Below are 27,064 nucleotides of genomic sequence, written 5' to 3'. Positions count from 1 at the left end.
CAATCATAAAAGGATCTCCCCCCCAAACCCGAGCCGCCCATGGCTGCCTTACATTTTACTCTCTTCTATGCTCGAATAATACCTTCACCTGCGGTGATTCTAAAAATGAAATCATGCAGGAGATAAGCGGAGGAAGAAACAGTGTCGCATCATTAAGACTTGCCATAATGAGGGATGATTCCGTCACACCCAAGATGCAAATGACTGCATACTGACCATCGATCGGATTGTGCAGGAGTCAGTCAAGAGTACAGAAATTCAACATGCTCAAAGGCAATGGGCTAGGAAGCAGCTACATGCATGCATTCTTTGGATACTTGCTCTACCAGGCTTTGCATATACTGACAATGCTATAATTTTCATCGACTTGCCATGATTCCAAATGACCATGCTCAAAAAGTAAAGAAGACCAAACCGACAAGCACCAACCCCTCCAGAACAGGATGGCTAGTGTATCCCAGTCTTCTCTGCACCGCTTGACTCGGAACCTCTCCAATCTTGTACACGGTTGCCATGACGTGTGGTTCCTGGACTGTATTGCTCGATGCTGGTGTCGATGGAGTAGCTGGTGGCTTGTGTTGGTCAAATAACAGACATCCCTCCTCGGCGCACTGGCTACCTCCAGGACAACACCCACCACCCTCCGCCTCACCGCATTGCATGAGCCCCTGCGGACATATGGCGGAGCTTGTGAGGTGGCCTTCTGACGGACACGTCGAGTTGTTGCAGCAGTAAACACCGGAGTTGCTTAGGTCGGTATCGGTTTGGTGGCAAAAGAGCCCAGCATTGCAGCAGACGCTCTGAATATACAAGGTAGGCAGTCTGTCAGTTGAAGTGTCCCAGTGAAACTGAATCAATCTCATAAGGGTAGTGAATATTTTCCACTTACAGGTTTGTCGTATTGAGCGCAACTGTACTTTTGAATACAGGGCGCCATCTGTAGGATCATGGGCCGGTACCTCTGATCGGTAATCCAATAAGCATCCTCCTCCTCCTCCTTGTCCATCGTATGCCAGACCACGTCTGGATAGCTCTCCTCCACAGTCATGGTTCCCGGTATAGCCTGCGACGAGTCGGTGGTGCTATTGTTATTTCTGTCGGCTGCCGCGCGGTATAGCCAGCCGCCATGGCCCGTGGCGTAGTACATGGCGTAGTACTCGATCGTGTACACGATGCCTACGATCATGATGGCGATGATGGCAATGGCCAGAATGATGGCTAGAGCCCAACGTAGATGTGGTCGATCGTGTAAAGGCAGCCAGTCGTGCCAGCTAGACGAGGTCCTGTCAATGGTCCATCTCTTACGACTGTGTGACGGACAATTGAGTTCATCGACCTGTTGCCGGCCGGGCGCCAAATTAGCAACATTATGGTCGTTTGGCTTGTTATCCTCCATTTCTTTCTTGGCTATCTCTGAGGGTAGTGTTCTTGAGCTCGAGTTTAGGTAAGAAAGAGAGCGTGTCACCATATTAAAAAGATTGGTTTCGATTGCTTCGCAGACAAGGGGACTTTTCAGGTTCTAGGAGCTATCAGACGCAGAAAGAAAAGACGATTCATAGAAATGATGAAACAAAGTGGGTGTGGTTTGGTATACGTAAATGGGCGAGTTGCTTAGCTCTCTGTGGCGTAAATATCCATTAGCTTGGGTACAGAGAAGACGGCGGATACAATTTGCAGCATGGAAGGAACGTGGTACCTACTTCTCTTCATTGACTTTGAAGGGAGAGAAGTCATGACCACGTCTTGATCATTGTCTAGAATGCACACGACCAGGGAAACAGATACAATTCGTAAATACAATGAAATGGTCTGGGTAATATTTCATTTTGTGCTGCTCAGACAGCTTGGGGTATCTATCTCGACTGCCATTAGCAATTAGGTAAAGCCATGCTCTATGCTCTCTATGCAATTGTCTTGCCGCAGCTTGGTGATCCTCCACAAGGGCTTTCTTCCTATCCTCCAAGACCGGGGCTTCAAACCAGTTCAAGGTGTTTATCCTAGGGTTCCCAAAAACTAACCCAAACCTCTCAGTTTCGCAGTCATTCTATGCCAACTATGTGCAGCTTCTATAGTGAATGTGCGAGCATACCAAATAATCGTATGTACTTGAATGCAAAAGCGTGACGCCGCGTATCATGCCGTATCTCGTACTAGATGCATACAATGCACCAAATCTCCAGCGCAACGAGGCGAGTGTATCTCCAATGGTGCCTGTTAACCATTGATAATCGAATAGTTCGTAACTAGCACGCAAAGAAGTGAAGTTCAAGGTCTATGACTGCAAAATATATGCAGCCAGATATTGCAAGCCGTTTACAGCCAGAAAGCAAAGATCATCATGACGCCCGCAAGACCAGCGGCCATGCCGGTCAACTCCTTAGTTCCAGAAACGGCGTTCTTGGTGCTAGCTGTTGTAGCGGCGGCGGCAGCGGCAGTGCCCGTAGCTGAGGGGACAGTTGAGTAAGCTGTGCCAGTAAAGGTCTCTCCAAGAGTAGGCAAAGCGACGTTGCCGTCGACAAGCCAGCCGCTTGCGGTCGAGGCCGGGCAGGATCTGGTCGAGACACTCGCGGTGTCGTAGTCGGACTTGGAGACACCAGTGGGGGTAGCAGAGGCCCACTGGCTCTTCAGGTTGCTGAAGTCGGGAGAAACAGGAGTGGGGGTTCCAGCGCGAGTGTAACCGCCGTCGATGTTGGTGCCAACCACGGTAGCGGCAACAGTAGGACCATACGAGATCAGACCGTAGTTATTGGCCTCCTGAATCCATTCGTAGATGATGGCTCCACTCCAGTCATTGACCATCTCAGAACCAAAGATGGCAGCTTGGTCCTCAAAGAGACGAGGACCGGGCACATTGCATCCAGTCTCCGAGAAGAAGATGGGAACGGGAAAGTTGGAAGCATCAGCCTCCAGGTTTGCGTAGCCAGAGGTCTCGTATGTCGCAGGATCACACCACTCGTACGAGTTCAAGCCAAAGAAGTCAATGTTCTCAGACGAGTTACCGCCACAAGTCAGATAGTCCTGAAGCATGGGTCGAAGCTCGGCAATGTCTGCAGCAGAGTAGCCAATGGGGATCTCGCGGTAACCCTTGGAGTTTCTGTAAGCCTTCAAGTCTCGGGCAGCAGCTTTAATAAAGGGAGCGGCCAGAGACTGGGAATTGGTGGTGATGATTTCATTACCAACAAACAGGCCGAGTAGGTTGTCATAGCCCTGGAAAGTATCCATGACGGCTGAGTAACGGTCTAACTGGGTCTGATTCCAATAAAGGTCGTTCTGGGAGGAATTAGTGTCTTGTAGATCACAGCAGGCATAGTGTAAACTTACGGCTAGGATGTAGGTCGAAAAGGTGTCCATGTCAATCATGGCATAGATGCCAACGTCAGCAAAGGCTTGCATGCAACCATTGTGGTCGGCCGAGGGGTCGACATGGTAGACGCGAATGGCGTTGGCACCAAGCTCCTGCATCAACTCTGCGTCTCTTTGACATTGCTCCGTGTCGATCAGAGGATCGTCAGGCACCAACTGGTAAGCGATTCCTAGCTACAGGTTAGATAAACGTGCTCAATGCATACTGAAAAGTTGAGGTCCGTACCCTTGATGAAGAACTGGTCACCATCGCTGGTGAAGAACTTGCTGCCAACGGCCTCGATGGTAGCCAGGGCCGAGGTGGTGGCGGTGCCGAGAGCGGCTGAGAGCCAGATGGAAGATCTCATTGTGTAAGACGGAATATAAAAATATGATCCAACAAACTTTCAGGCACGTGTCTGAGAGTGGGTAAACGAGAGGTGAGTGCCAACAAAACTCAATCGTCTGCAAGCGGTTCCAAAAAAAGAATCCAAAAAAAGAAAGCAGCAGGCTGAAATTGGGTTGAATCAAGAGGTCCAATAGACAATGGTCGATCAAATCAATACCAAGGTGCTGCAGCTCTGGATATGACACAACTCCTGACGACGTAGCGAAACGCGGCAGTCTGGTTTGTCTGTTTTGTAGATGGAATTGTCTCCGGGAGTCTTTTCAAAAAAGATGCAGCGTTCCTGAACGTAAAGTCAAGGAAGAGTGACGCGCCGAGGGACAGAGCGAGAGTGAGAGCGGGAGCGAAGGACAAGAGACAACGACAACACACAACAACAGCAACTCTGAGGGAAAGAAGCGAGCGGAAGTCGTGTGTGGGAAGCGTCTGCTTTAGAGGGTTGATGTATATGTAAGAGCGATCGGTGGGCCCATCAAATAAACAGAAAGAGCAAAGACAGTAGCGTGAGCAACAACAACAACCTTGACCGCTGTTATGGAACTCGGCTCCGCAAAACGAGAGAGACTACGGAGTACTATTATCCAAAAACAGCGCCGGGCGTGGAGTAGAGAGCGAGAGGATGAAAGAATCTCGGTGGAGTTTGATGGTTGAAAAGGGAAGGGGGAGTAGATACAAGAGGTAGTAAGTAGTACGGATACATACTCGAGAAAGAACCGACGAGGATGTGATGTGGATTGGAAGCCATGATCGAGTCCACTCACTAGCCAAGGTACCTGGAGTTGCACCCACTACGCTACTACTCACCTAGTATCACCTACCTTGCTCCTTGATCTTTGACCTAGATCAATCAAATACACCCATCCATACCTGGTCGCGCCCATGGGGAGGGGCGATTTCGAATTGATGGGACAAAACCACCGAAGGTACGCACGGGAACTAGCTACCTACGCAGGTGCTCCGGAATCAACCCTAGCTTGGTCCAGGTGCTAGTTACTAGCTAGGTAGTCAATGTGCCCAGGTAGGTAGCTTGCTAATAAAGATTGTAGCTACCTTGTCATGGTCTCTCAATCCTCCAACCATACATACATGACATGGATGCATGTGTGTGTGAAGGAGAGGGAGGTCTTGGAGTATCTTGGAGAGAACCTGGGGGGTTAAAGAGAGAGCTCGAGAGGAAAAGCTAAGCTAAGCTCTAAGCTTCATTGGTGTCTCTCTTTTCAAATGTCTTGGCCCCTGTCTGCATCAAACGGCTCGCTGGTTTCCTGACAGGCCCTAGAGGAGCGTGTGCGTTTGGTGATTGGTTGCAAAAGCTGCGAGCGACCTTATCCGGGACCTGAACTTGGCCCTGGCTTTTTCTGCCTTGGTTTTCTTTGGTGGATCGTCGATTGTGATGGGACCGGGGGGCAGCTAAAACATTGGAAATTCAGTGGACAGTACGGAGTACTAGCTTGCTAGCAGTTGCGGATTACCACTGACCTATTCCTGCTGCTGCTGCTGCTGCTGCTGCTGCTGCAAACTGCAAACTGCAATGCATTGAAGGACATTACCGCGATTAGATCGCTTTTGCAGCAGCTCACTAACCCTGCTTCTAGCCTAGCATCAAATTGCTAGACAAGTTTTCCTTTCCATTTCAACGAGCCAATTACGTTGACACCACGGCTAGAACGGACTGGACCTTGAACCTCGCAAGGACGACCGACGGCTTCCATTCTCCGAACTCACTACAAGACAAACACTCAATCATGTGCGGCGATATACGATCCAGATTCTCCCCGTATTCGTGCCGGTTTTCCATGGAGTTTTGCTGTCATGATGCGGTAATCTTTAGCTGCACTGGTGGGTTCTTCCTTTGCTCTTTGCTGTCATTGGGTCCCACCCCCGGTTGAAGATACCGAACTCATCAGAGACCATCCCAACCTCTCTACCATGACCGTCTGTCATTGGAACAGAGAAACAATGTCTCACTTTTTTTTGGTGTCCTACAAAATCCGTCCGACTCTCCTTCTCACGTTGTCAGCAGTGGCCTAACCAAACGAATGATCTGTCAAAATCCATCACCCGTTTGTCTCGGGTTGTGGGAATCCTCTCCGTTTCCTTGGTCTGAACCATATCTTGCCCTGTCCCCGGCCCACATCAGGAGATCTAAGACAATCCGTAGCAAAGCACCTAGCACCTTTTCTCCTTGAACCGTGTCGCCTCTTTTTCTTTCAGCTCAGGTTCTAAGAAAAAAGTCGCCAGGAACCAATTCTCAACTAAACACACTAATAAACTATAAAAACTTCACACCTTGAATACCACGCAAGAGGCAAAAAGAAGGCGCCTTTCTGTTACTTGATTAGCTGTGCTTTTTTAGCTTGCCAAGATTACATATTTGCCTTCTCCAGATCGTCGAGGGAAAACGTGGTCGCCGCCCGCCTTGTTCCTCCCGTCTTGTCATTTGCTTGATTCGCAGAGCCGAGCGCCTGGGCACTGCTCAAGCAATCGTGTAGTAGTAGTGCTTCATAGAAGGTCTGTGGATGTAGATCGAAACATTCTGCCAAGGATCCACTTTACCTCCTTCATTCCCGTTTATTTGGGAGATGATCATGTTCAAATTCCTATGCATGAAAAAGATGGCAAAGTAGTAGAATCTACTATATAGCCTTACAGGTTTGGTAGGTACGTACTTTTTGGGGTTGGATCAGTTGTGATGCACTTTTGTCGCGAGATTGACCCCTGGCATTTGCAAAAAAATCATCGTCCCATGCAATGCAATGCAATTTGTTTGTCGCGTCTTCGTCACGGTCCAGGCCCATGTAAAACAAGCCAGCTCACTGTTCTTTGACATGGGGGGTTTAAAGCAAGTAAGCAAGTAAAAAGAAGGGCAACAAATTGGAAATTGGAATCAGGCGTTTAACTTGCTGGTTCGCCCGCCATGGGTAAGGAGAAAATTCAATAGCCGCATCAATATGGGAAACCGCGTTGGCGCTGACCAGGGGGGCCGATTCTCTTTTTCTTTTTCTTTTTCGCCCTTTTACCCTCATTCGACCGAGAAACTCCTTTCAAACAAAAAAGACCAACAGCTGCGATGACGCAAGCAATGATCGCGAATGGTCTAGAGTCTGTGTCGGGACGTGGGAAAAAACCGAACCGGGGTGGAAGCTCCAAGCTTGGCAGCCAGGGTGGGGTTTCAATGTACATAGTGCATAGTAATAGCTGCAAGTTCTCTCCCGGAGCAACATGCCCACTTGTTGCATCACATTTCGCTTAACCCCCCCTAGCATTTTATTGCCCTTATTACCGGCGCGTCGTCGCCCAAGTTCAACACTTCTTCTGGAAAAGGCCCGAGGGAAACAACGAGAAATCATTGTATTTCTTTTCTGGATTTTTTGAGCCGACTTCAACATTCAACCTCCATGGACCGAATACATATTATCGAGGTTGATTGTGTCGCTTTAATCCTTGATAACGTACGTGGGCATTTAGAGGTTACTGTCGAGCACAGTATTCGAGTATAGTCCTTCAAAGGATGGGAAGTTGATGCGCTCCTTCTCAGATGATACAAGCAGATTTCCGGGACACAATCCTACGTTTTATTTGACAAGCCCCCCTTCCTTGAGAGACCGACATGAAAAGCTAGTAGCAGTTGACCCGTTGACCGGATCATAATCAGAGCTACTACATGGTAATATATGCATGCTGGTTGGAAAAAGCAAGCAGACGTCAATCATATTCGGCTCTAAGCGCTGCGGCTCACGCGGGAGAAGCAAGTCATCCTCCAGGATCGTCCCGACCATGACATATACACCGAGTGGAAAGTGCGCCAGGTGCACAAACTTCCGAAATGAACCTCATTTGTGATATTGCGCAATATCGTCTTGTGTGTGCTACTCGAGCATAGCAGTAGCAATCTGTCTGTTCCGTGGCTCCTGTAGATCTCTTCAACTTTTATTTCGGTATAACCATGACCCCTTGGTTACAAAAGCAAGAACGGGTAAATAAAAGTATATGACAGGAAATAAGAAGAAAAAAAAAAAGTCATGAAACATCGTATAATCATCAGAGATGCATATCCATCAGGGTATATCGCCAAAAGCCACTATCAACTAGTCTGTGCAGCATCCTCGAATGTATAGGGGACGCCCCATTGCTGCGCAGTCGCTGCAATGGACCTCTGCATTCCACGATGGCCCCTCGGCACGGCCAGCGCCCCGTCGAGATTTGTCTGGCTCCGGGGCGGCCCTGTCATCATTGTTGGGGTCGTCGGCGTCCGCGTGCTGCTGAGTGACGACCTCCCCTGCCGACTTACGCGCCGGCTGCTCGTGGCAATGGAGAAGATAGATTCGTCGTCGGTCCCTGCCGCTCCCCTTCCTCCTCCTCCAGTCCCTATCCGCAGGCTCTCGAGGCCCGAAGTGACTGGTAGATCAATAAAGGCCGCCGTGTCCTCGTACTGGTGGACGCAATGCGGCTCCGCGATGCCGCAGTGCTCCGTCAACACCTGGTAGATATGTCGCTCGACGGCGTAGGCCGATGGCCGGTCTTGCGGCGTAACTGATAGCATGCGTGCCACCATTTGCAGCACCGGGGCCACGCCGCGCAAAACGGCATCATCCTTTTTCTTGCCCGCGTCCTTGGCCAGCGCCACCATCCAGGATTCGACCTGTCCCAGGTTCTTGTGGAAGGAGGCGTCCAGCGGCGCACCACCTCTTCCAGCGTGTCGGTGCTTGTCGCCCCGGTGAGCGGCAAAGGATTTTGATGTTCTCTTGCTGAACAAGAAGCCCATGAGCTCAAGCATGATGCAGCCCATAGAGAAGATATCTGCCGCCTGGGGGTCTAGCTGTGGCAGTTGATGTTGTTGTGCTGTACCGTATCCCGGACCGCCTTTATTTATTGAGATGGCATAACTGCCAGAGCTAGATGACGATGCAGAGGATGAAGTCTGCACACTTTTGTTTATGTTGTTATACAAGTTGTTACAGTTCGTTGGCCGGAACCACTGCTCTGGAGCAGCGTAATCGTATGACTCCTTGTTGAAGGCTGTTCTGTCGGTCGAAGCTGGTATCCCCTCCAAGCTCAAAATCGACCTGTCGGTGAGTAGTATTTTGTGATCCTGGTCGAAGCCCACAGATGATGGCTTGATGTTGCCGTGGGATCCACCAGTGCTGTGTAGATAGCATATGGCATCAGCGAGGCAGTGTATCCAGTTCATGACTTGGACCCGTGGATCGTGCTTCAGATGCGTCTTTAAAGACGCCGGTATGTTTGTGAGAGCGGTTTTGAGGCTGTACTCAGTCCATGCCGTAGTCAGCACACAGACGGAGTCCAGATGTGTATACGAAGCAAAATACGATATGATATGCTCGTTGTGGAAATAGCTGGTGCGCCTCGTCTCTTTTAGAAATTCTTCCTGAGAGACGCCACTGCTTATCTTGCTGATTGGTATTCTCAATCGGCCAAGAACTCTGTTGGGTTTGTTGGACAGTACCACCTTGTCAATATGGTGTGAGTGGACGAGTGCTGTAGCAGCTTGTTTTCGATCCACGATATCGACGGGTACAATCTCATCGTCGCCATAAGTCATGTGGCGTCCTTCCTCGACCTCTCGCATGACATAGTAGAATTGCCGATCCCAGAATTTCCAGTTCGTCTTTTGATCCTTGGTCCCGGTCACTCGGTCGACATCGTTGAGCGGAATGGGGACATCATCGTCTTCCCAAGAGTGGTCGACAGCGCCGAATATCTGATCTGGAATTCCGACATCTTCGAGTATCAGAAAGATTCGCTTAGACTTGGCCTCGATCCACTCCCAATAGGTCTCATCCGTCAAGCCATTGCCAAATCCAAGGACTTGATCGAGCCTGTCGACATTCTTGGAGTGCAGGCGAGAGGCAACAAATTCCCTCGTCACTGTCTGTGCAACTAATTTCGTATCCCACCAAACCATTTTGATTTGATCTAATGACTTGGCATCTTCAAGCGAGATGTTTCGTAGAGTTTGCCTCTTTTTATGACCGCAGTTGCGGCCCCCGTACTTCTTGGTTTGCACAGTTGAAAAAAGTGTTCAACAGAAAGAAAGAAACGAAGAGATGGTCCCAGTAATCTCTGCGGAACATTAGTAAAATATCCAGCCACTCTAGAAGAAGAAGAAGAGGAAGAAGAAGTATTATTGGATTTTCCTTGGGCCAGGCAGTGCTCCATGCGTTTTAGTGATATGCAGTTCGCACTTACATTTTACACTTTGCGCGGTAAACCCGGCGATGACTATTGGAGGAAACTGTGCGCGTCGCCTGTAAGGGATGCCTCCATAGAAAAAAAAAGAAAAAAAGCAAAGCAATGTAACTTGAAAGAATAGAAAGAGAGAGATCGGCCGCGGCTAGAGACAACAGATGAATATGACTGCTTTTTCTCCCCTTGCCGTCTCCATTGGCCGAGCGAGACCATAGATAAGGATTATGTTGGTCGGTAGGCTTAGCGCCCTGCACCATGAAATCCTAAAGAGGTAGCCAGTGGTAGCCCCAACGGTTCTCGGCCCCAACCCGAGGCCATGGACAGCAAAAAGGAAAACCTCAAATGAGATCTTGCGGTTGGACATGCACAGTACTGCTTTTTTTCTCGGATCATCATATAGTGGCAACAAGTGCTGCAACTACACTTAGAGGCCTTGGATAACTGACCAATCTTCATTGCTGGCTGGGTGCAGTCAGTCGGGGAAAAGCTTCTCCAGTATGACCATAGTAGGTATGACCAAAAGAGTCGTCGTGCTTGACACGACAAGCCCCCCAAGGCTAGACTTACCGAGACACCCGATGGTCTGGGGCTACGGGGGGTTAAGCGCAAACAACCCTCCATGTTCCACGCGGCGGGCTGGTGACACCGGCCTGCCATGTACGGCGTCGGGGGGTCAATGGCTTCATCGCGCTGAGACGTCAGTCGGCGAACCTAGCACCTCGAGTCCGTTTTGTTCGGAGTTTTCCTAGTCATGGCCTCGCAGCGGACCTGCATCGTGTGCGGCCGCTTGCCAGACTGACAGCTTCATCATAGGCGCTCATTCAGCGACTTGCGAATTGCCATGCGATCTGGCCCGCCGGCACTTCAGTAGCGCAACGCCTAAAAAAAAAAGCCTGCCGAGGAACAGTCGTCTGAAGCCCCCGGATACTGTGCTCATGTGCTCGCTTAGATAGTGCCGCAAACTGTGTCTGTAGTTATTTGACAAAAGGCTTGACAACATTAGTTCAGATAAGACTTTGTTAAATCCGGCCTAGATTGGGCACACAGATGAATTTTCCAGAATAATGCCCATTTCTAGAGCTGTCACGGTAGGGATGCCAATCCTTCCTATGATAAGGACTTATAGGTTGCGAATATCCCACGGGTGTCCCACGCAAAGCCTCACACTATCGATGATACTATTGTTTGAGTCTGATGTGTCATTTGGTTTGTTATAAGATTGTGCTTCAAATATGGCGTGATCTTGACTGTGATTGCCAGGACGTTGTAGATCTCTATTCATTATGGACCAATGTAGATTGGTGTGATTCCGTCAAATCCACCCCCGAAGCACTCGTGCCAATTCATCTGGCAGCCATATATTCATCATTAGACCTGGAGCCTGGCGTGGCTTGAGTTGCAGATGTCTGAACTCCGCTAATGCGGAAACCTTTTGTGTGCATGTGATTATACAAATGTCGCGTCCTAAGAGGTGCAGGGTCGGGCGAGGCTGTTTTCCTGTCGTTTATTGTTCGCATTTCGAACCAATATGTTGCTCCGTCGACTCTTCAGCGTGGCATCCAGCGTAGAGCATGTATTATTTGGAGCTTTCGATATGGTTCATGGAAAGTTATTGGTTCGTCGAAGTTGACGTCTGAAGCTACCAGGTGACTTCTTCACCTCGCTGCTCCATTCTTTTCGCTAAGCGAATCGCCTCGGCGTCCAACGAACGCTTGCATACTTCTATCAATGCCCGAAATGTTGCGTGCAATTCTTTGTAGGCCTACAGGCAAGACATTGTACCAGTCGATCCATCGAGCATACAATGGGGCGCCGATATGGTCGCTGACTCCCAAATCGATTGCCGCGATTACCTCCTTTGCTACATCGACTGGTTCGACGACTGGAGCGATGAACGAGTTGGGTGACTGTACACCATAAAACAGGGGCGTGCTGAGCTGGCCAGGAGTTACGATAATGGTCTTGATCTCCGGGTACTCCTGCAATTCTGCAGCAAGAGACTTGTGCAGCGCAGTCACACCGGCCTTGGCGGCAGCGTAATCACTCAGCCGTGCGGCACCCAGGTGGCCGATGACGCTGGATACAGTGACAATGGTGCCTCCGACCTCACTCCGGAGCATACCGGGGAGGAACTCCTTGATGGTGTAGAAGTGACTGAGGAGATTTGTCTTCAAGCTGCGCTCAATCTCTTCAATGTCCACTTCGAGCAGCTTCTTGCCCACCACCTCGGCCGCGTTGTTAATCAGGACCGTCGGTAGGCCCAGGTCACGCTCAATCTCCTTGCGGACACGAGAAATCTGCTCCTTGTCGGTAATATCACATTTGTAGTACGTGATGCCCCTCACATCTGTGCTTTCCAGCTCAGCCACGTCCAGGACGGCAACTGTGGCTCCACGCATTCCGTACACCTCGGCAATGAGCAGACCTAGCCCGCTGGCGCCGCCGGTGATGACAATAACCTCTTCGCTGAGGTCGACCTCGCGGTGCATGCCATAGGCTAGCTTATGGCTGAACTTGTTCAGCAGCCAAAGGAACGTAACCACTATGGCCCATGCTATTGTGACTCGCATCGGGGTTTCTTCGTATTCCATGTGGCGGGCGCGAAGGCATAGCGGGAGGAGCCATGCAATAAATGGATGGAAGAGGGTGATATTGAGGACCTTGAGCAAGAGATCGACCGAGACCGGCGAGAACCAAGAGTCGCGCGAAGGTGGCCGTGAGTAATTCATGGCGGGCAAAGATTGTGTCGTGTAGCTGCTCGGTAAGTGGTTGGTTGTATCGGTATTACGTATGGTGTTTTGGTCTTTTTCGTAGTCGCGTGAACAAGGTCGTAAGCAAATTCGCTGACCGGCAGACGAACTTGGGGGTGGTCTTTTGTGGAATATTATGAAGAGATGTCTCCTGTAGAAATCATGAGAGGGAAAAAAGGCTTCTTGGCTGGAAAGATGGGATGAACAGATATAACCTAACTGTTTGTAAAGGAAGCTTGTGGGATCGCTGCCGCTGCCGCTTGGTTCGCACAGCTGGAGCTCCGTGAAACACAGGGACCCCGGCGCCTAGGAACCCTTGACGTTTCAGAGATTCCGCCCAATCAGCTGGCAGCCGACAGTGGCCTTGGCCCCTCGACCCCTCCAGTCCAGTTGAACCCCAGCCAAATTGATGCACTTAGGCTGCTGCCAGGTACAAGAGCTGACATTCTTACATATACGTATCACGAAAGAAGAAAAAGTTCACAAATCGTCGATCTCTAGCAGTGCATGGCGATTTGAATGGCCTCTTCAACAAATTCTGAGCGATGTACTGGCGGACCGCCTTGCCTTTTTATTTTTTTTTTTTTTTTTTTTTTTTGCCAGATATTAGCGGAAATGACTCAAGTACTGTTGGACGGCCGACCACGTTTATATTCACCTCAATCAAACCTTACACGAGCTATTTCCATTTTTGACTGTCCTTGCGGAATACCTACATTTGGGGCCGTGGTGTGAATTGTGTAATTTAATATTAATCATCATTTCATATTCGCATCTGATCGCAAGTAAAGGCTTTTGCAGCAGCCCACAACGACGCAAAGTTTTGGACGACATGCACCCTCTTCTCAGAGCCGCAAGCAGTCGCGCGACTGTGACCAAGAACAAGTCTTCATCTCCACGCCAACAAAAGTCGCAGCGATTTCAAAAGTGCACTATGTCAGCAACTCCAGCATTCCAAAGTTTTGCCAGATCGTCGATCGTTGGATGTATTTCCTACCATGTTGAAATGGATGGCATGTGAGCTTGGCGGAATCCGTACTCCTTGAGAGAGTGGAATCAGTACCAAAACGCATTATTGAGCGGCATCCTTTGCCGGTTCAGAGCAACCGGCAAAAATGCAACAGCGATATCGTGTGCGTCATACTAGACAATGTCTTCGCCATGCGCTTCGGTCCGCGAATGTGGCGTCTGGTCTCCCTGGGTTGCTGAGCAGTGATACCGTGATTGGAACGCAAGTCTTCCGTACGCGACGCATGCACAAGGTAATATCTCATGACCCAGAGTTTATACCACGTTCTGTCACAGTCATCCGGTCCATCTACACTCAGTCCTCCATTCTCTGTCATTATGCAATGACCTGCGAGAATGCTTTGTCAATACTTGGCCTTGTTTACGGTGCTCGTATGCGGTGGTCGTGGTGCAGTAACTCGAGTCCCGGCTGACGATACTCAACAACAACTAGCGTCAGATACAGCGCCTGTTCAGCCTTGGTCAGTGTGCTACACCTATGTTACGACGATTTTAGTCACAGTACAGCCAGACGAAGTCACGATCCTGCCAGGCGAAAATGGGACCTTGTCTGAAGGAAGAATCCCGCCAAAGTCTTCCGGTGGGAGTCCCCTCCAACCTGGGGATTTATCTACGGAATTTCTCTCTACCTTGGATGGTGCTCACACTGGTGTTAATTCAGATTCTCTGAATACATCTGGTAGATTGTCGCAATTTCGCACCACAAGAGGCGATGGTTTCACAGACTTGAGCTCGCTAGTTGGCGAGAGTCAGACCGGAATCCCAACAGGATCTGGAGATTCCATCATATCTGACACTGCAATTTTTGACTCCTCAGGCTCTCAGAGGATGGAATCCATCACAAATTCGAGTGGAGGTGGACAGACTATAGGAGGAGATCTCAATTCCCAAGCTATATCGAGTTCTCGGCCTATAGAGTCAATGACAGACTCGAGCGGGCAATCTCTAGAAGGGCCCACCAGTCAAAATGAACAGAGCGTAGGAGGTGATGTTACTTCCCAGAATGGTCAAACTACGGGAGGGGATCTTACTTCTCAGGCTGGCCCGACATTTAATTCTCAGCCTATGAATTCTACATCGGGCTCAGATGGACTACCAGGGGAAAGTCTCACTTCCCAGGATGTATCGAATTCAAACTCTCAATCAATGGATTCTACGGCCAGCTCAGATACACAAAGTCTAGGAGGCGTCGTCGCCTCTCAATCTGTAGCAGCTTCGATTCCAGGTCAGTCAAATTCTGGAACGACTGACCCGGCTCTATCTACAACTGAATCTGCAATACCCATCAATGGATCGAGTTCAGTCTCGCCACCGAATACAGGGGTTGGAACCACTATGAATATTCCATCATCAACAGCATCAGGCTTTGCCTCCCAGAGCCTTACCTCGCAGAGCGGAGGAGATCCAGAAATATCTAATATCGCAAGCACTGAAAGTGCAGAGATATCCACATCTGAGATATCTCCCACTTCACCTGCAGTTGGTACAATTACCCCGGTGGCAACACCCACGTCGTCAAGCAGCGCACTCAGTGCATCCAGTATCTCTACCGTCATCCTAGGCGTCGAGTTTCAGGTCACCAACACCACTCGAAAGAGAGGCAAGCCTATGTGGAAGCATGACGACTCGTCCGGCTTTGTTGGAAACGAAACTATCTTGAATCCAAGTAATTGCAGCGAGGCCTCTGTGTATCGTCAGTCTGCCGGTGAGCTTGTCGCTAGGGTTGGCAGAAAATCTTTGTCTGTGGATCCTGGCATTGCATATATCAGCATGGCTAATTATCCTGGAGGGTCAATTTCGACTGGTGAGTCATTCTAATTTCTTCCAGGATGGAAAAGATGTTGATACAATATCATTTAGCATTCACCGTGGTGGATAATAGCTTGCAGTGGAACAACGAGACATTCTACAATAGCACTGCTGGGTTTTGTCAAAATGCAGACGGAGAAGTTTTTGCCACCTTTGTCGCTGATCCTGGCTTGCCGAATTGCATTCCCATTAAATTGATTGTTTATGCAGGTAGGGTATTAACTTTCCTTAACCTACTTCATGGATCATACCATGTTCTGATTGTGAAACTATAGTGAACTCGTGTAAGAATGGCAGTATAGTGGTTGAGGATGAAACATCGTCAACGGCAACCTCCTCTAGAACCATATCCATATTCAGCTCTCTCGCGCCCAGCGTTTCTCAAAGTCAAAACTCTCCGGGTTCAGCCACCTCTTCTTCGGAATCTTCATCATCATCACCTGGACTCACACCGGTCACAAGCTCACCGCCGGTTGGAGCAGACTCAGCAACGTTGTCTTCAGGCTCTTCGTCACTGCAATTCACGGCGACCACAAGCTCACAGCCAGGCGATGCATCTTCAACCTCCTCTTCAGAAGTAACCGGACCACAGTCAGCAACCTTGTCGGATTCATCAACAGTCGTTGGCCTCTCCAGCACAGCGATGACTTTTACCTCTAGCCAACTCAATGACGCCTCCCAGAACAGTGCAGGTACATCGACCGCATCTTCCCCATCCAGCTCGATGACTTTATCATCTGGAAGCAGTGAAATACCAACGATAATCCCCCTGTCGAGCAGTACTGGAATTGCGTCAACGATGTCCATATCTGACACCATTGAAACTATTTCAACAAATTCAATACCTAATGCCAGTACTAAAACCAACACTGAGAATCTTGAATCAAGCTCAAATCCATCCGTCATCTCATCTCCTTTGTCTTCAGAATCAGCACCATCTCCCAGCTTAAGTTCCGGGACTGAATCTTTGAGCAGCACACTCACCTCTGCGAATACAGATACTAGTACTCAAGATCAGAGCTCGTCTACTGAGAGCAGTGACACCACGGTACCGGCGAGTACCTCAATTTTCTCCTTGTCAGCGAGTTTGGAAAGCGATACGTCTAATTCTGCTTCGTCATCGACACTGGCTTTGACGGCTAGCACATCTTTGATAGACACATCGACCGCTAAACCATCATCAAGCGCTGATGGCGAATTGTCTTCTACGGTCACATCTCCTTCCAGTACAACATCACTGCAAACCAGCACAAGTTTTGATCCGGCATCTGAGACAAGCAGCGATAGTAGGAACATTGCAAGCAGTGATTCGAGTCCGAGCTCTAGCACCGGCGAGTCAGCAACTAGCAGTACTTCGCCTGCCTCGGAAAATAGCATTACTTCATCTGCCACAGAAAGTAGCAGTCCTACATTTATCTCGACGACTAACAGAGAAATATCTGCCTCAGTGACTAGCAGTGAATCATCTTTGACAACAAGTAGCAGCTCTTTTACCTCCACGTTCACTTCAAGTTCTGATACGGGAGCATCAACAACTACCAGCAGTCCGTCTGTCGAGGCAACTACTAGCAACACTGCTTCAAGCAGCGAGAGCATTAGTAGCACTTCAATTCCGCAAACTTCGAGCAGCACGACCTCTGTATCATCTAGTCAAGTCATTTCCTCGTCTTCATCATCACCATCATCATTTTCCTCTGTAGCAAGCAGTCCGACCGCTTCGACTAGTTCGTCTGGCAGCATAAGTACTAGTAGCACCAGTAGTAGTTCGACTGTTGGTGTTACCACAGCGAGTAGCACTTCTACGACAATTTCGAGTAGTATCATGGCATCGAGCAGCATATCCTCTACTGGCACGAGTTCCAGTTTGACGTCGAGTAGCTTTTCTAGCACCGCGGCAGAGAGTACTTCAATCGTCAGCTCAACATCATCTGCCAGTAGCAGTAGCAGCTTGTCTACTTCTACCACCAGCACTACGACGAGCACACGAGCTATGGGTAGTGTCTCGTCTAGTAGTATGACAACGACAAGCAGCACTACAGCTCCGTCTACTAGTAGTACTACAGTCTCGTCTACTAGCAGCAGTGTAATTCCGTCTACTAGCAGCACAAGTACAAGCCCAACGTTTAGTACTGCTTCTAGTACTGCTTCTAGTACTGCTTCTAGTACTGCTTCTAGTACTGCTTCTAGTACTGCTTCTAGTACTGCTTCTAGTACTGCTTCTAGTACCGTTTCTAGTACCGCCTCTAGTATCACCTCGACGAGAACATCCTCTACGTCGACTATATCATCCACGGCGACTAGCTCATCTACCAGGACAAGTAGTTCCTCTACGCCTTACACCACCGTTACTACACTGTATTCGGGAGGCAGTGCAACGACAACAACAGTTACGCCTACTGGAGCAAATACAGGAACCGTGATAGTACAAAATCCGAGCTATGTCACTACTACCACTGGCTACACTGGCACGACTACCAGTACAACGACTACTCAGACCGCAAGCGGGACTGTTCAGGGCACAGTGGTGGTTTATACACCACTGCCAACTCTAAACTGCGACCCATATGGCTACCTGGTACAACTGACCACGTTTTACAGAGTCAACATTACAAGTGGTGTTGTAGATACAGTCAAGCAGACGGTGGGCGATGGAAAGCGCAATATCCAGGCCATTGGGTACAATGTCGCCGACAACTTCATCTACGGCTCCTTGGGCACGGCTATCGGTTCGCCCGTGGATCTGATACGTATTGCAGGAAACGGTGACATGACAATCCTCAAGTCGTTGAACATTAGCTCTACATGGTACCCAAATTCGGGAGACGTGGATGAAAGTTCTTATTATTGGGTCACTTTCACGGGAACTTATTGGCTCCAGGTCGATCTGCGACCAGCCTCGGCGACATTCAGCACGACTGTCAGTAGTGGCACAGCTTCACCACCCCATTCTATTCTCGACTGGGCCTATGTCCCAGGAGGAGGCAATTACTTGTATGGCCTTGGGTATGATGCGGCAAGCTCCGGGGATTTGCACACCTATCTGCAGCGCTTTGACCGGACGACCAAGCAATGGTCAGTCATTGCCGACTTGGGCAACGTTATTGCCCCGGGAAAGAACAGATGGGGCGCCGCCTATGCTTCCGAAGATGGGTATCTCTATGGTTCTGAGAACTACAGTGGCCAGATCTGGAAGTTCAACATACCTCCGAATGGTGACAACACCAGTTTCGTTCCCACCTCTACGTACTTGGCTCTTGGACCTACAGCAGTATCCAATGATGGAGCGAGATGCAACAAGGCAAAGTTCTAGTTCAATGCATTGAAAAATGTCATTTCGATCCATCTCAGTAATATCCATTACAATCCTTTGTTTTGGAAGACGGGTCAGTTTTAGATAGCATCTTTATTCTTGATAGGTTCTAGACCGTCATCGGGTCTAAAGCCGATACTTTATATCATATCTATATCATTCATTCAAGTCCTGATGATGATACGTAATGAGATCAAGTGAATCAAACCCTCCTATCAAAGAACATAGCGAAAATTGGGATTCTCTCGATCAGTCAGATCCAAGAACTCAACATTCGTAACCTCCTCGACGCCCGCTTGGAGCTGTTCCCTTTGTAGCTTGTCTCTCCGATCATTTTCCCATCTGTTCAAAGCGTACAGAACCATTAAAATAATGACCGAGGCGATCCACAACCCCACCGTCGCATACTTGGCCTTGTGGTAGTACGGAGGATCGCGAAACATTTGCGGCCCGACCAAGTACGCCGCAGCCATGGCCAAGAACAAAATGACATTGGTGGCCATCTTCTTGGTGGTGCCAAGGACATTGGACGCCACCAGGGCCAGCACGAGGTAATAGGCAATGGCGCAGGCGCCGCCGAGGATGAAATAGGCGGCGAGTTGTCCAGCGCGGTCATACAGGGGCGAGACGTTGCCGAGGCCAATGAGCAGGGCGCCGCCGAACAGACACAGCAGCTGGTACGCCAGGGCCGTCAGACTCCGCTGCTGGGACCGGTCCGCAATGTAGCCCGCGGACAGCTGAAAGACAATCTGCAGGGCGCCGCCCGGCATGCCCAGGAGGAGCGTCTGCTTGTTGTTGAAATTGAGCGACTTGATGAGTAAACTGGACAGGAAACTCAGCCCGGCGGCCGGCATCTGCGACGTCAGGACAAAGGCAACGTAGAGCCACGTGCGCACGTCGAGAACGGCCTCGCGGACCTGGTACTACTTGAACGCGCTGGAGCCAATGCCCTGGTGGTTCTCGCGCAGGCGCTCGACGGCAAGGGCCTTTTCTTCTTCGGTAAAGAAGCGCGCCTCCAGCAGGCTGGGCGCTACGATCATGAACATGGCGCCGCCGTAGACTATGGAGGCGCAGCCCAGACACAGGGCCATGATCTTCCAGGAGGGCAGGGCGATGCTCACGCCGGCTTCGACGCCGGATAGACACCCAAAGGCGATGAGAGCCCCGACCATGGTGGCGAGGCCGTTGCATGCGCTCCATAGGGAGACACGGGCACCGTGCTCATACTTGCGGTCTGTTTAGTTGCAACTCGTTAGCTTTTCTACTTCTGTTACGTTTGATATCAGAATATTCTGATGATACAACAGCCTGGTGATGTATACACGAGACTGGGGAGAACAATTTGAGACAAAATCCTCCCAGCAGTCGAGGACAAAGAAAGATCGTGAATTTCAGACAAACTTACACCAACGAGCGGTCAGCAGTACAAAACCGCAGTTGATAACCGACTCGAGACTTCCCAGAAATGCGCGCTGAATCATCAGCCCCGTAAAGTTATTACACAAGGCCATGAAAGCCAGCACGAGACCCCAGGCCATCATGTTGGCGGCAATGTATTTCGAAGGCGCAAAGACTTGGAACATGCGATTATGCAGAGGAAGAGCGGCCATGTAGCCGAGATAGTAGATACTCCCCAGCCATGTAAACTGGCTTGTTGTCAGGTTCGCATCAGTCATGATGCCCATGACAGAGGAATAGCTGACTCTAAAGATTGTATGCTATCAGTTTCCTATTCCACGCATGACCAGGACTTGGTTTAGCTGGAATGACTTTTTGTGTGGACTTACACGCCCTTGTCGAGATATTGGAGAATATATAGACCGCATAGCCAAGGTAGGACATGGGTATCAATCTTTCTGACGATTCTCCTGTTGGTTGCTTCGTCGAGAACGACAGTGCCAGTGTGGTCAACATAGGTCAGCAAGGCATCAGCACCTTTGGCTACATTCTTTTCTGCTGCGACATCGTGATCGCCAGATGCAATAACTGGAGCGATGTTCAATGCGCCAGGCAAAGTGGTCTTTTCCGTTGGGGAAATAGGCATGTCGGTGTGAGAAGTACTCAACTATACTACTATTGCCTATTACAGATCAAACAAGAAAGAGAGTAAATTTTTGCAACATTGCAGGTTATTGGATAGGCAATTAAGTATCTGAAGTGGGCAAAGACCAGCCAGTGCAAAGAGCACTGCTCTACTGCCGCATGCCGGTATTGAACCTGGCCTCTGTCCAATATAGCCAGATTTATTGCACGAACACAAGTCGCCCCCTCCAAGTGATAACGACATCGGTGTCGTGCTCCCGGGGATGCCTGTAATGACCAATCACGATGGCGTCGCATACAGGGTTTTGCTTTGTCGAAGCTCCACATGTTCTACCATGTAGACTATAGTTGGACTAGGCCAAGGTCCTATTGGGTATTTCTTCTACGTGCCTCGCAAGTATGAGCTTTTGGATTGGGGGAAAGCTTGACAAAAGCTTATCAGTGTGACAAGGACTGCATAATGGTACCGGATGAGATCCGACCGAAAACGGCCATCACGCGATATTGCATCCACGCCAAGTTGAACAACGGCTTTCATCTGATGAACTTGAAAAGGGCGAGTTCATCAATTCGATACGAAATTCTGACAACAATTTGTTGATGGCCGGAAGAGGAGTACACGGCCATTTCTCTGGTTCCTCAACATACAACATGATCAGACGATGTAAAGGCCCCGATGTTCAAAACGATAAGACTGGAGTGACAACATAGATTTGTATGCCAACTGCTGAGCAATGTGGATGGAAACAATATAGTATTTTGAAAATCATCATGAGTACCAGGCTGGCTGGAGTTCTCGCGTCCATTTGCTATTTTCGTGACCTGTGTTTTCATTCTCAATAGCAATCTTCAGAGGCTGCGAACGAACTCCCACGCCAACATACCGTGCCCAGATGGTCTGAGATGGATTCTCCCAGCTAGATAAGTGATGAGCCAACTAGAAAGATAAACAGATTTGAATCATTACAAAACATACTAGTGAAGTGTCCCTCGCTGGACAACGACATCCCCAGGCCGGCATGTGATTCTGCGAATCAAGGGTGCTTCTCCCTTTGAGGCATCGTAGGCTTTGTCTGGCACGCCGAGGATCACTTCGCCTGACAAGAAGATCATATAATCCACAGATATTGTGCGATGCTACATGCAGATGGCGTCGATTAGATTGATACAATATCACCAACCAAGACCTCGAGATCACTCACCAGGGGCACCCTGGCACCTGGTGCAAGGTCGAGAAATTGCACGTTGACTCCTTGGTGAGGTATCGCGTCGGCTTGTGCCTCAGGACTCTTCCATCTTACGAAGAGATATCGCGTCAGTCTGGCGTGCTTATGGTCATAGGCGATGTAGGATAAAGCTTACGGCTCATTAGCATCGACCGGCACCTGCATGTGGGTGAAGATGGGATATTTTGCCGCTTGATCCTGAAGCAATGATACGCGGGGGATCTCTTCTTCAACTATCGTGACTGCGGGTTCCCAGGATCCAGAGTTGTCATTTGCAGAAGCGCTGCCATTGATGGTGACAATGCGACGCGGGGGTGGCCCATGTGTTGACATGGTTATCACTGATATATAGGTCAAAATAAAGGTTATACTGAATACACGTAGGAAAGCAGCCACCAAACTAGGTAGCTTTGATCCACGCCAGTAAGTTATTTTTGCTCAAATGTCAAGAAGAGACCATACCGTTTGGAATGCCTGAACCCCGAGCATCGGCTGGATCACATCCGAGATGTGGAGAAAGGAGATAGGCATTCAGTATTGCTGGGGCTGGACAAATCCAATCATAGATCCAGGTGAAAGACCAGTGTTACTGAAGGTATTCTAGAGGCTAGGTGTGTTTTCCATAGCTTATATATTCGAGTAACTATCTCCTTGCTGTGGCAACCGCCATTTTGTATAAGTCGAGGCAAAAGCCTGACCAACGGAACGCCAGCTCTATATGCCTGGTATCTAATCCGAAATTTTGTCCGCCCAACCAAAACGCCGTGCAATGCTTTTTCGAGGAAATATGCGAGTCCCATGCTTCTACTTCTCCTTGGCCAAAATGGCCTTTTCTCTCTCGCTTCTTCTCTTTTCAAACTGCTTCTTGGTGTGCTTTCGCTCGTTCTCCTCACGCCGCTTGATAGCCTTGAGCTCCTCGGTCTTGATCTCGCCAGCCTTCTTGACAACCTTGGGAGTGTGTCTGTGTCTCTTGATCCTCCTGATCTCGGGCATGTGAGCATAGCGGTTCGATAGAGCCTCGTTATACTCAATGGCCTGGCGCTGGCGACCAGACATCATACCCTCGCGCTTGGATGCTTCTGCTCTCCAAAGACGAATGTTTCCGTCGCTGTTGCTTATTAGATAATGTGTCGTTGTAGGGCGGAAGAAGAACTTACTCTGATCCAGACAGCACATACTTGGCGTCCGGGGCTTGACAAATGTCATTAGCATCGGTAGTCGAATACGTTGCACACAGAATAACTCACTGAAATTGGCACAGAATACTCTCTGCATTCTCTTGGTGTGGTAAATGTCTCTCGAGTGACCCTTGTCTCTGCTCCACAGTCTGATAGTCTTGTCATATGAAGCAGTCACAAGTTCTTGACCAGTAGGAGAAAATTCAACACTACATTTTGTTAGTATGGCTGGAAAGAGAAAGTCGTCCGCATCAAATCAGGATGAAACTTACTCCATGACAGCTGCAACATGGTCTTTCAACACATTGAGAGCCTTGTCGAATTTCCTGATATCGAATATGTATACGTTGTGATCTTCGCTTGCTGCAGCAATATTGAAAGCTTCCATTGGATTCCAGCTCAACGAGTTGGACGCAAAGTTTAGGATCGTCTTTGCCAAAGGCGTGTTTGTCCTCAAGTCATAAAGCACAATGCTCCTGTCACTGGCACAGGAGGCCAGAATGCTCGTCTCAACTTGGTTGAAGGCAACCTTGTTGATGGTATCGACAGAGTTTGGCCATGCTAGCACCTCAGGTGCAGCACCCTGGCGCTCAAGGTCAAAAATCTAATTCCAAGTCAGCATCTTGCAACTGGTTCGAACCACCCGGGCTGGCATACGCTAATGTTTAATCCAGAGGAAGCTGCAACAGCATTTCGCGACCGGTGGTGAGACAAACTCGTGAATGCTGCGTTTCCGAGGAAAGTGTTCAAGGGCGCCGAGTTGCTTGGTGTCGTCGGATCCCACAGCTTGATCGTTTTATCGCTTGCGCACGTGAGCAGCTTTTGGTCTCTGGTCCAGGTCATTCCCTTTACAATGTTCTCGTGGGCTGTGTTTTGCCATGTTTCCGTCTTGCTAGTCAGATCCCACACCTTGATGACACTGTCCTCGAATATCAGCCTCTGAGATTTTCCCTATGCACAATAGCTGGAACCTACCCATCACCCGAGCCAGAGGCGAACCTCTCCACATCCTGCGGATCTTTGGCAAGAGAATAAACACCATCCACGTGGCCATCGCCTAGCTGCGCAATAAACGGCTGTGCAAACATTCTCTCCATCTTGGTCGCATTGAGGGCTCGCGTGTATTCTCTCGCACGTTCGAAAGGGTGCAGGGCGGGATCGAGGTTCCTCGGTTGCTTCGTCGCCTTGGATCCAGCGGGCGCATAGGCCTCGATGGATCGAGAAATAGCCTTGATCTTCATGATTGCGGTCGCTTGATATTTGACAAAGAAGAGAAAAGTCGGGTCTGGAAACTGGCGCCGGTTATTGTTTGAAAGATCGCGACAAGATCTGTCGTGGAAATCGCAACAGCTTCAATTCGATGGAAACTTAGCAGCCAAATGCCTGTCCCACTCTCCAACTTTTTGGTGGATCCGTCTGGAGCTTATCTTATCGACAGCCCACCGTGGTCAGTCAGTAGAGCGACGTCACGTGAAGTAGTACGGAATACCTAGACGCTGAGCCGCCCAGGCCCCAAGCAGCAAGTCCCAACTCTCAGTGGTCCACAGTGTTAAGTTGTGTCAGCGTGCGCGGCAGTGGCAGCCTTAAGCCCACCTCAGTGCTCCGTCAGCTCAGCGGCTCTTGCAAGGCTGGGACAAGCTGGAGCTTAAGCTGTAGTACCGCTACTGTTCAGCACCTACCCAAGCTCATTGATCATCATCAACACTTTACATCAACACCAAACCGCATCGCCAAAACCAACCCATTGGAACTCGCCACTCTCCTTCCACGATCAAATCTGGCGCCTGCACCTGCGCTGTGAAGAACACTCGATCGTACCAAACCCTCCGAAATCATTCCAACGCATTCACCATGGCGGCAGACACACCAGCTGTGAAGGAGGCTCAAACGTTGGAGAGCACCGACCCCCGGAAAGCCGAGGCCATCTACAAGGAGACCATTTCAAAGCCTCCATCCGTCACCTCAGATGCAGCCATCAAGGAATACGAGACGGCACTGTTGAGACTCGGAGGTCTCTACCGAAACGAGAAGTAAGCAGTCCCCTCGTCTCTCGCCTTATGTGGTATCGAGCGCGTACTGACTATGACCTCCTCAGGAAGTCGCAGGAGCTCGTAGATCTCATCACAACAAGCAGGACCGTGTTGTCATCGTTTGCCAAGGCCAAGACCGCAAAGCTGGGTATGTTGTCCAGGAGGGCTGTCGTGGTGCTGGAAACTAATCATGATCCCCGCAGTCCGCCAACTACTAGATCTCTTCGAAGACATTCCCAACTCCACCGATACCCAGATCGCCATCACAAAGTCATGTATAGAATGGGCCACCTCGGAACGAAGAACTTTCCTGCGACAGAACCTCGAGACTCGACTTGTCGGACTTCACATGGCCAAGCAGTCCTACTATGAAGCCCTTACTCTGATCAACGGACTCCTACGCGAGCTCAAGCGCCTCGATGACAAGCTGGTTCTGGTTGAGGTTCAGCTTTTGGAGTCTAGAGTCTATCATGCTCTGGGAAACACTTCCAAGGCCCGTGCAGCTCTTACCAGCGCACGAACGAGTGCCGCTTCCGTGTACACACCTCCGCTCCTGCAAGCCAACCTAGACATGCAATCTGGTATGCTGCATACCATGGACCAAGACTTCAACACTGCCTTTTCTTACTTCATCGAGGCCCTTGACGGCTATCACACACAAGATGAGACAGCAAAGGCGACCGCTGCATTGCAGTACATGCTTCTCTGCAAGATCATGCTGAACCTTGTCGACGATGTCAACAACCTCATGGCTTCGAAGCAAGCACAAAAGTACGCGGGTCAGAACCTGGAGGCCATGAAAGCTATCGCACGGGCACATAGCAACCGGAGTCTGGAGGAGTACGAGCGCGCTCTGGCTGCTTATAAGTACGAGCTTGGCTCGGACGCTTTCATCCGCAACCACCTCCGACGCCTGTACGACGCCATGCTGGAGCAGAACCTAATCAAAGTTATCGAGCCATTCAGCCGCGTCGAGATCAGCCACATTGCCCAGCTCGTTGGCCTTGACACACAACAGATTGAGCGTAAGCTCAGCCAGATGATCTTGGACAAGGTCATTATTGGTGTCTTGGACCAGGGTGCCGGTTGTCTCATCATCTTTGATGAGACGCAGAGAGACGAGAGCTATGACGCTGCATTGACCACTTTAGAGAAACTGAGCAACGTTGTGGATGTTCTGTACACGAACCAAGCTTCTATGCTCGAGTAGAGCTGTGGAAAAGACCGAGCAACACAATAGAAGGCAGTACTCCTCGCCGGGGTTCTACGAGCATCATGAATGGGTACGTTGATACCCCACGTGCTGAGGAAGCGACAGTCAAAGAGGACTGTTGAGCTGTAATATTAGATCCAGTAGACGGTTGAGCTGCCAAATAGTATCAAATGGAAGCAAGCTGGATTGGCTGGCTACTTCGGTCATCTTCATGAACTACGTGATCCTGCACCTGATTTCAAATTTCCGCTATTCATGGAATGTGAAATGTTAAATGAGAGTCTTTTGTTACTCCACAATGTAAAGCAAAGGTCGCTGTCGTGAAATATGGACTCCAAGCCGATCGTAAGCGCGATCCTAGTCTTGTCTCATGATGCATATCTAGCCCTTGAATCCAGTAAACGCCAGATTCGACCCTCAGCGACGCGCAAGAGCGATGCAAATAGGGGTATCATGAATGCATGCAGGAAAGCAAAATGAACCACATCCAAAAGAAAACACAAGAAAGCCAAAGCATCCAT

The 27,064-nt window shown here is 49.6% G+C and overlaps 12 protein-coding genes across 12 annotated transcripts; 3 read left to right on the top strand and 9 right to left on the bottom strand.

Moving 5' to 3' along the window:
* Window positions 1-392: 392 nt before the first annotated feature.
* Window positions 393-1,396, bottom strand: PFICI_08964 (uncharacterized protein; the record flags this gene model as incomplete). The annotated part of the gene is made up of 2 exons (XM_007837545.1): window positions 393-800; window positions 890-1,396. The coding sequence occupies 2 exons, from the start codon at window positions 1,394-1,396 to the stop codon at window positions 393-395; spliced, it is 915 nt and encodes a 304-aa protein (XP_007835736.1).
* Window positions 1,397-2,313: 917 nt separating this feature from the next.
* On the bottom strand, window positions 2,314-3,710 carry PFICI_08963 (uncharacterized protein; the record flags this gene model as incomplete). Its single annotated transcript, XM_007837544.1, has 3 exons — window positions 2,314-3,270; window positions 3,322-3,533; window positions 3,590-3,710. The coding sequence occupies 3 exons, from the start codon at window positions 3,708-3,710 to the stop codon at window positions 2,314-2,316; spliced, it is 1,290 nt and encodes a 429-aa protein (XP_007835735.1).
* Window positions 3,711-7,829: 4,119 nt separating this feature from the next.
* PFICI_08962 (uncharacterized protein) lies at window positions 7,830-9,671 on the bottom strand (the record flags this gene model as incomplete). Its single annotated transcript, XM_007837543.1, has 1 exon — window positions 7,830-9,671. One exon carries the CDS (start codon window positions 9,669-9,671, stop codon window positions 7,830-7,832), a length of 1,842 nt encoding a protein of 613 aa, XP_007835734.1.
* Window positions 9,672-11,610: 1,939 nt separating this feature from the next.
* Window positions 11,611-12,684, bottom strand: PFICI_08961 (uncharacterized protein; the record flags this gene model as incomplete). The annotated part of the gene is made up of 1 exon (XM_007837542.1): window positions 11,611-12,684. The coding sequence occupies one exon, from the start codon at window positions 12,682-12,684 to the stop codon at window positions 11,611-11,613; it is 1,074 nt and encodes a 357-aa protein (XP_007835733.1).
* A 1,136-nt stretch (window positions 12,685-13,820) lies between these two features.
* PFICI_08960 (uncharacterized protein) lies at window positions 13,821-15,552 on the top strand (the record flags this gene model as incomplete). Its single annotated transcript, XM_007837541.1, has 2 exons — window positions 13,821-14,106; window positions 14,231-15,552. The coding sequence occupies 2 exons, from the start codon at window positions 13,821-13,823 to the stop codon at window positions 15,550-15,552; spliced, it is 1,608 nt and encodes a 535-aa protein (XP_007835732.1).
* Window positions 15,553-15,930: 378 nt separating this feature from the next.
* PFICI_08959 (uncharacterized protein) lies at window positions 15,931-16,839 on the bottom strand (the record flags this gene model as incomplete). The annotated part of the gene is made up of 2 exons (XM_007837540.1): window positions 15,931-16,544; window positions 16,596-16,839. The coding sequence occupies 2 exons, from the start codon at window positions 16,837-16,839 to the stop codon at window positions 15,931-15,933; spliced, it is 858 nt and encodes a 285-aa protein (XP_007835731.1).
* A 526-nt stretch (window positions 16,840-17,365) lies between these two features.
* Window positions 17,366-18,853, top strand: PFICI_08958 (uncharacterized protein; the record flags this gene model as incomplete). The annotated part of the gene is made up of 1 exon (XM_007837539.1): window positions 17,366-18,853. One exon carries the CDS (start codon window positions 17,366-17,368, stop codon window positions 18,851-18,853), a length of 1,488 nt encoding a protein of 495 aa, XP_007835730.1.
* Window positions 18,854-19,068: 215 nt separating this feature from the next.
* PFICI_08957 (uncharacterized protein) lies at window positions 19,069-19,707 on the bottom strand (the record flags this gene model as incomplete). The annotated part of the gene is made up of 1 exon (XM_007837538.1): window positions 19,069-19,707. The coding sequence occupies one exon, from the start codon at window positions 19,705-19,707 to the stop codon at window positions 19,069-19,071; it is 639 nt and encodes a 212-aa protein (XP_007835729.1).
* A 69-nt stretch (window positions 19,708-19,776) lies between these two features.
* On the bottom strand, window positions 19,777-20,897 carry PFICI_08956 (uncharacterized protein; the record flags this gene model as incomplete). Its single annotated transcript, XM_007837537.1, has 3 exons — window positions 19,777-20,087; window positions 20,259-20,557; window positions 20,641-20,897. The coding sequence occupies 3 exons, from the start codon at window positions 20,895-20,897 to the stop codon at window positions 19,777-19,779; spliced, it is 867 nt and encodes a 288-aa protein (XP_007835728.1).
* Window positions 20,898-21,665: 768 nt separating this feature from the next.
* Window positions 21,666-22,455, bottom strand: PFICI_08955 (uncharacterized protein; the record flags this gene model as incomplete). The annotated part of the gene is made up of 4 exons (XM_007837536.1): window positions 21,666-21,813; window positions 21,873-22,033; window positions 22,099-22,192; window positions 22,259-22,455. The coding sequence occupies 4 exons, from the start codon at window positions 22,453-22,455 to the stop codon at window positions 21,666-21,668; spliced, it is 600 nt and encodes a 199-aa protein (XP_007835727.1).
* Window positions 22,456-22,926: 471 nt separating this feature from the next.
* On the bottom strand, window positions 22,927-24,541 carry PFICI_08954 (uncharacterized protein; the record flags this gene model as incomplete). Its single annotated transcript, XM_007837535.1, has 6 exons — window positions 22,927-23,230; window positions 23,280-23,313; window positions 23,370-23,509; window positions 23,573-23,904; window positions 23,958-24,219; window positions 24,276-24,541. 6 exons carry the CDS (start codon window positions 24,539-24,541, stop codon window positions 22,927-22,929), a joined length of 1,338 nt encoding a protein of 445 aa, XP_007835726.1.
* A 610-nt stretch (window positions 24,542-25,151) lies between these two features.
* On the top strand, window positions 25,152-26,540 carry PFICI_08953 (26S proteasome regulatory subunit rpn6; the record flags this gene model as incomplete). Its single annotated transcript, XM_007837534.1, has 3 exons — window positions 25,152-25,330; window positions 25,396-25,478; window positions 25,534-26,540. 3 exons carry the CDS (start codon window positions 25,152-25,154, stop codon window positions 26,538-26,540), a joined length of 1,269 nt encoding a protein of 422 aa, XP_007835725.1.
* Between the last annotated feature and the right edge of the window lie 524 nt (window positions 26,541-27,064).

This window comes from Pestalotiopsis fici, assembly GCF_000516985.1.
Source record: "Pestalotiopsis fici W106-1 unplaced genomic scaffold PFICI_Scf_6, whole genome shotgun sequence".
In the NCBI taxonomy this organism is placed as follows: domain Eukaryota; kingdom Fungi; phylum Ascomycota; class Sordariomycetes; order Amphisphaeriales; family Sporocadaceae; genus Pestalotiopsis; species Pestalotiopsis fici.
The sequence above is the reverse complement of the archived record's forward strand: the minus strand, read 5'-3'. Positions and strand labels throughout refer to the sequence as shown.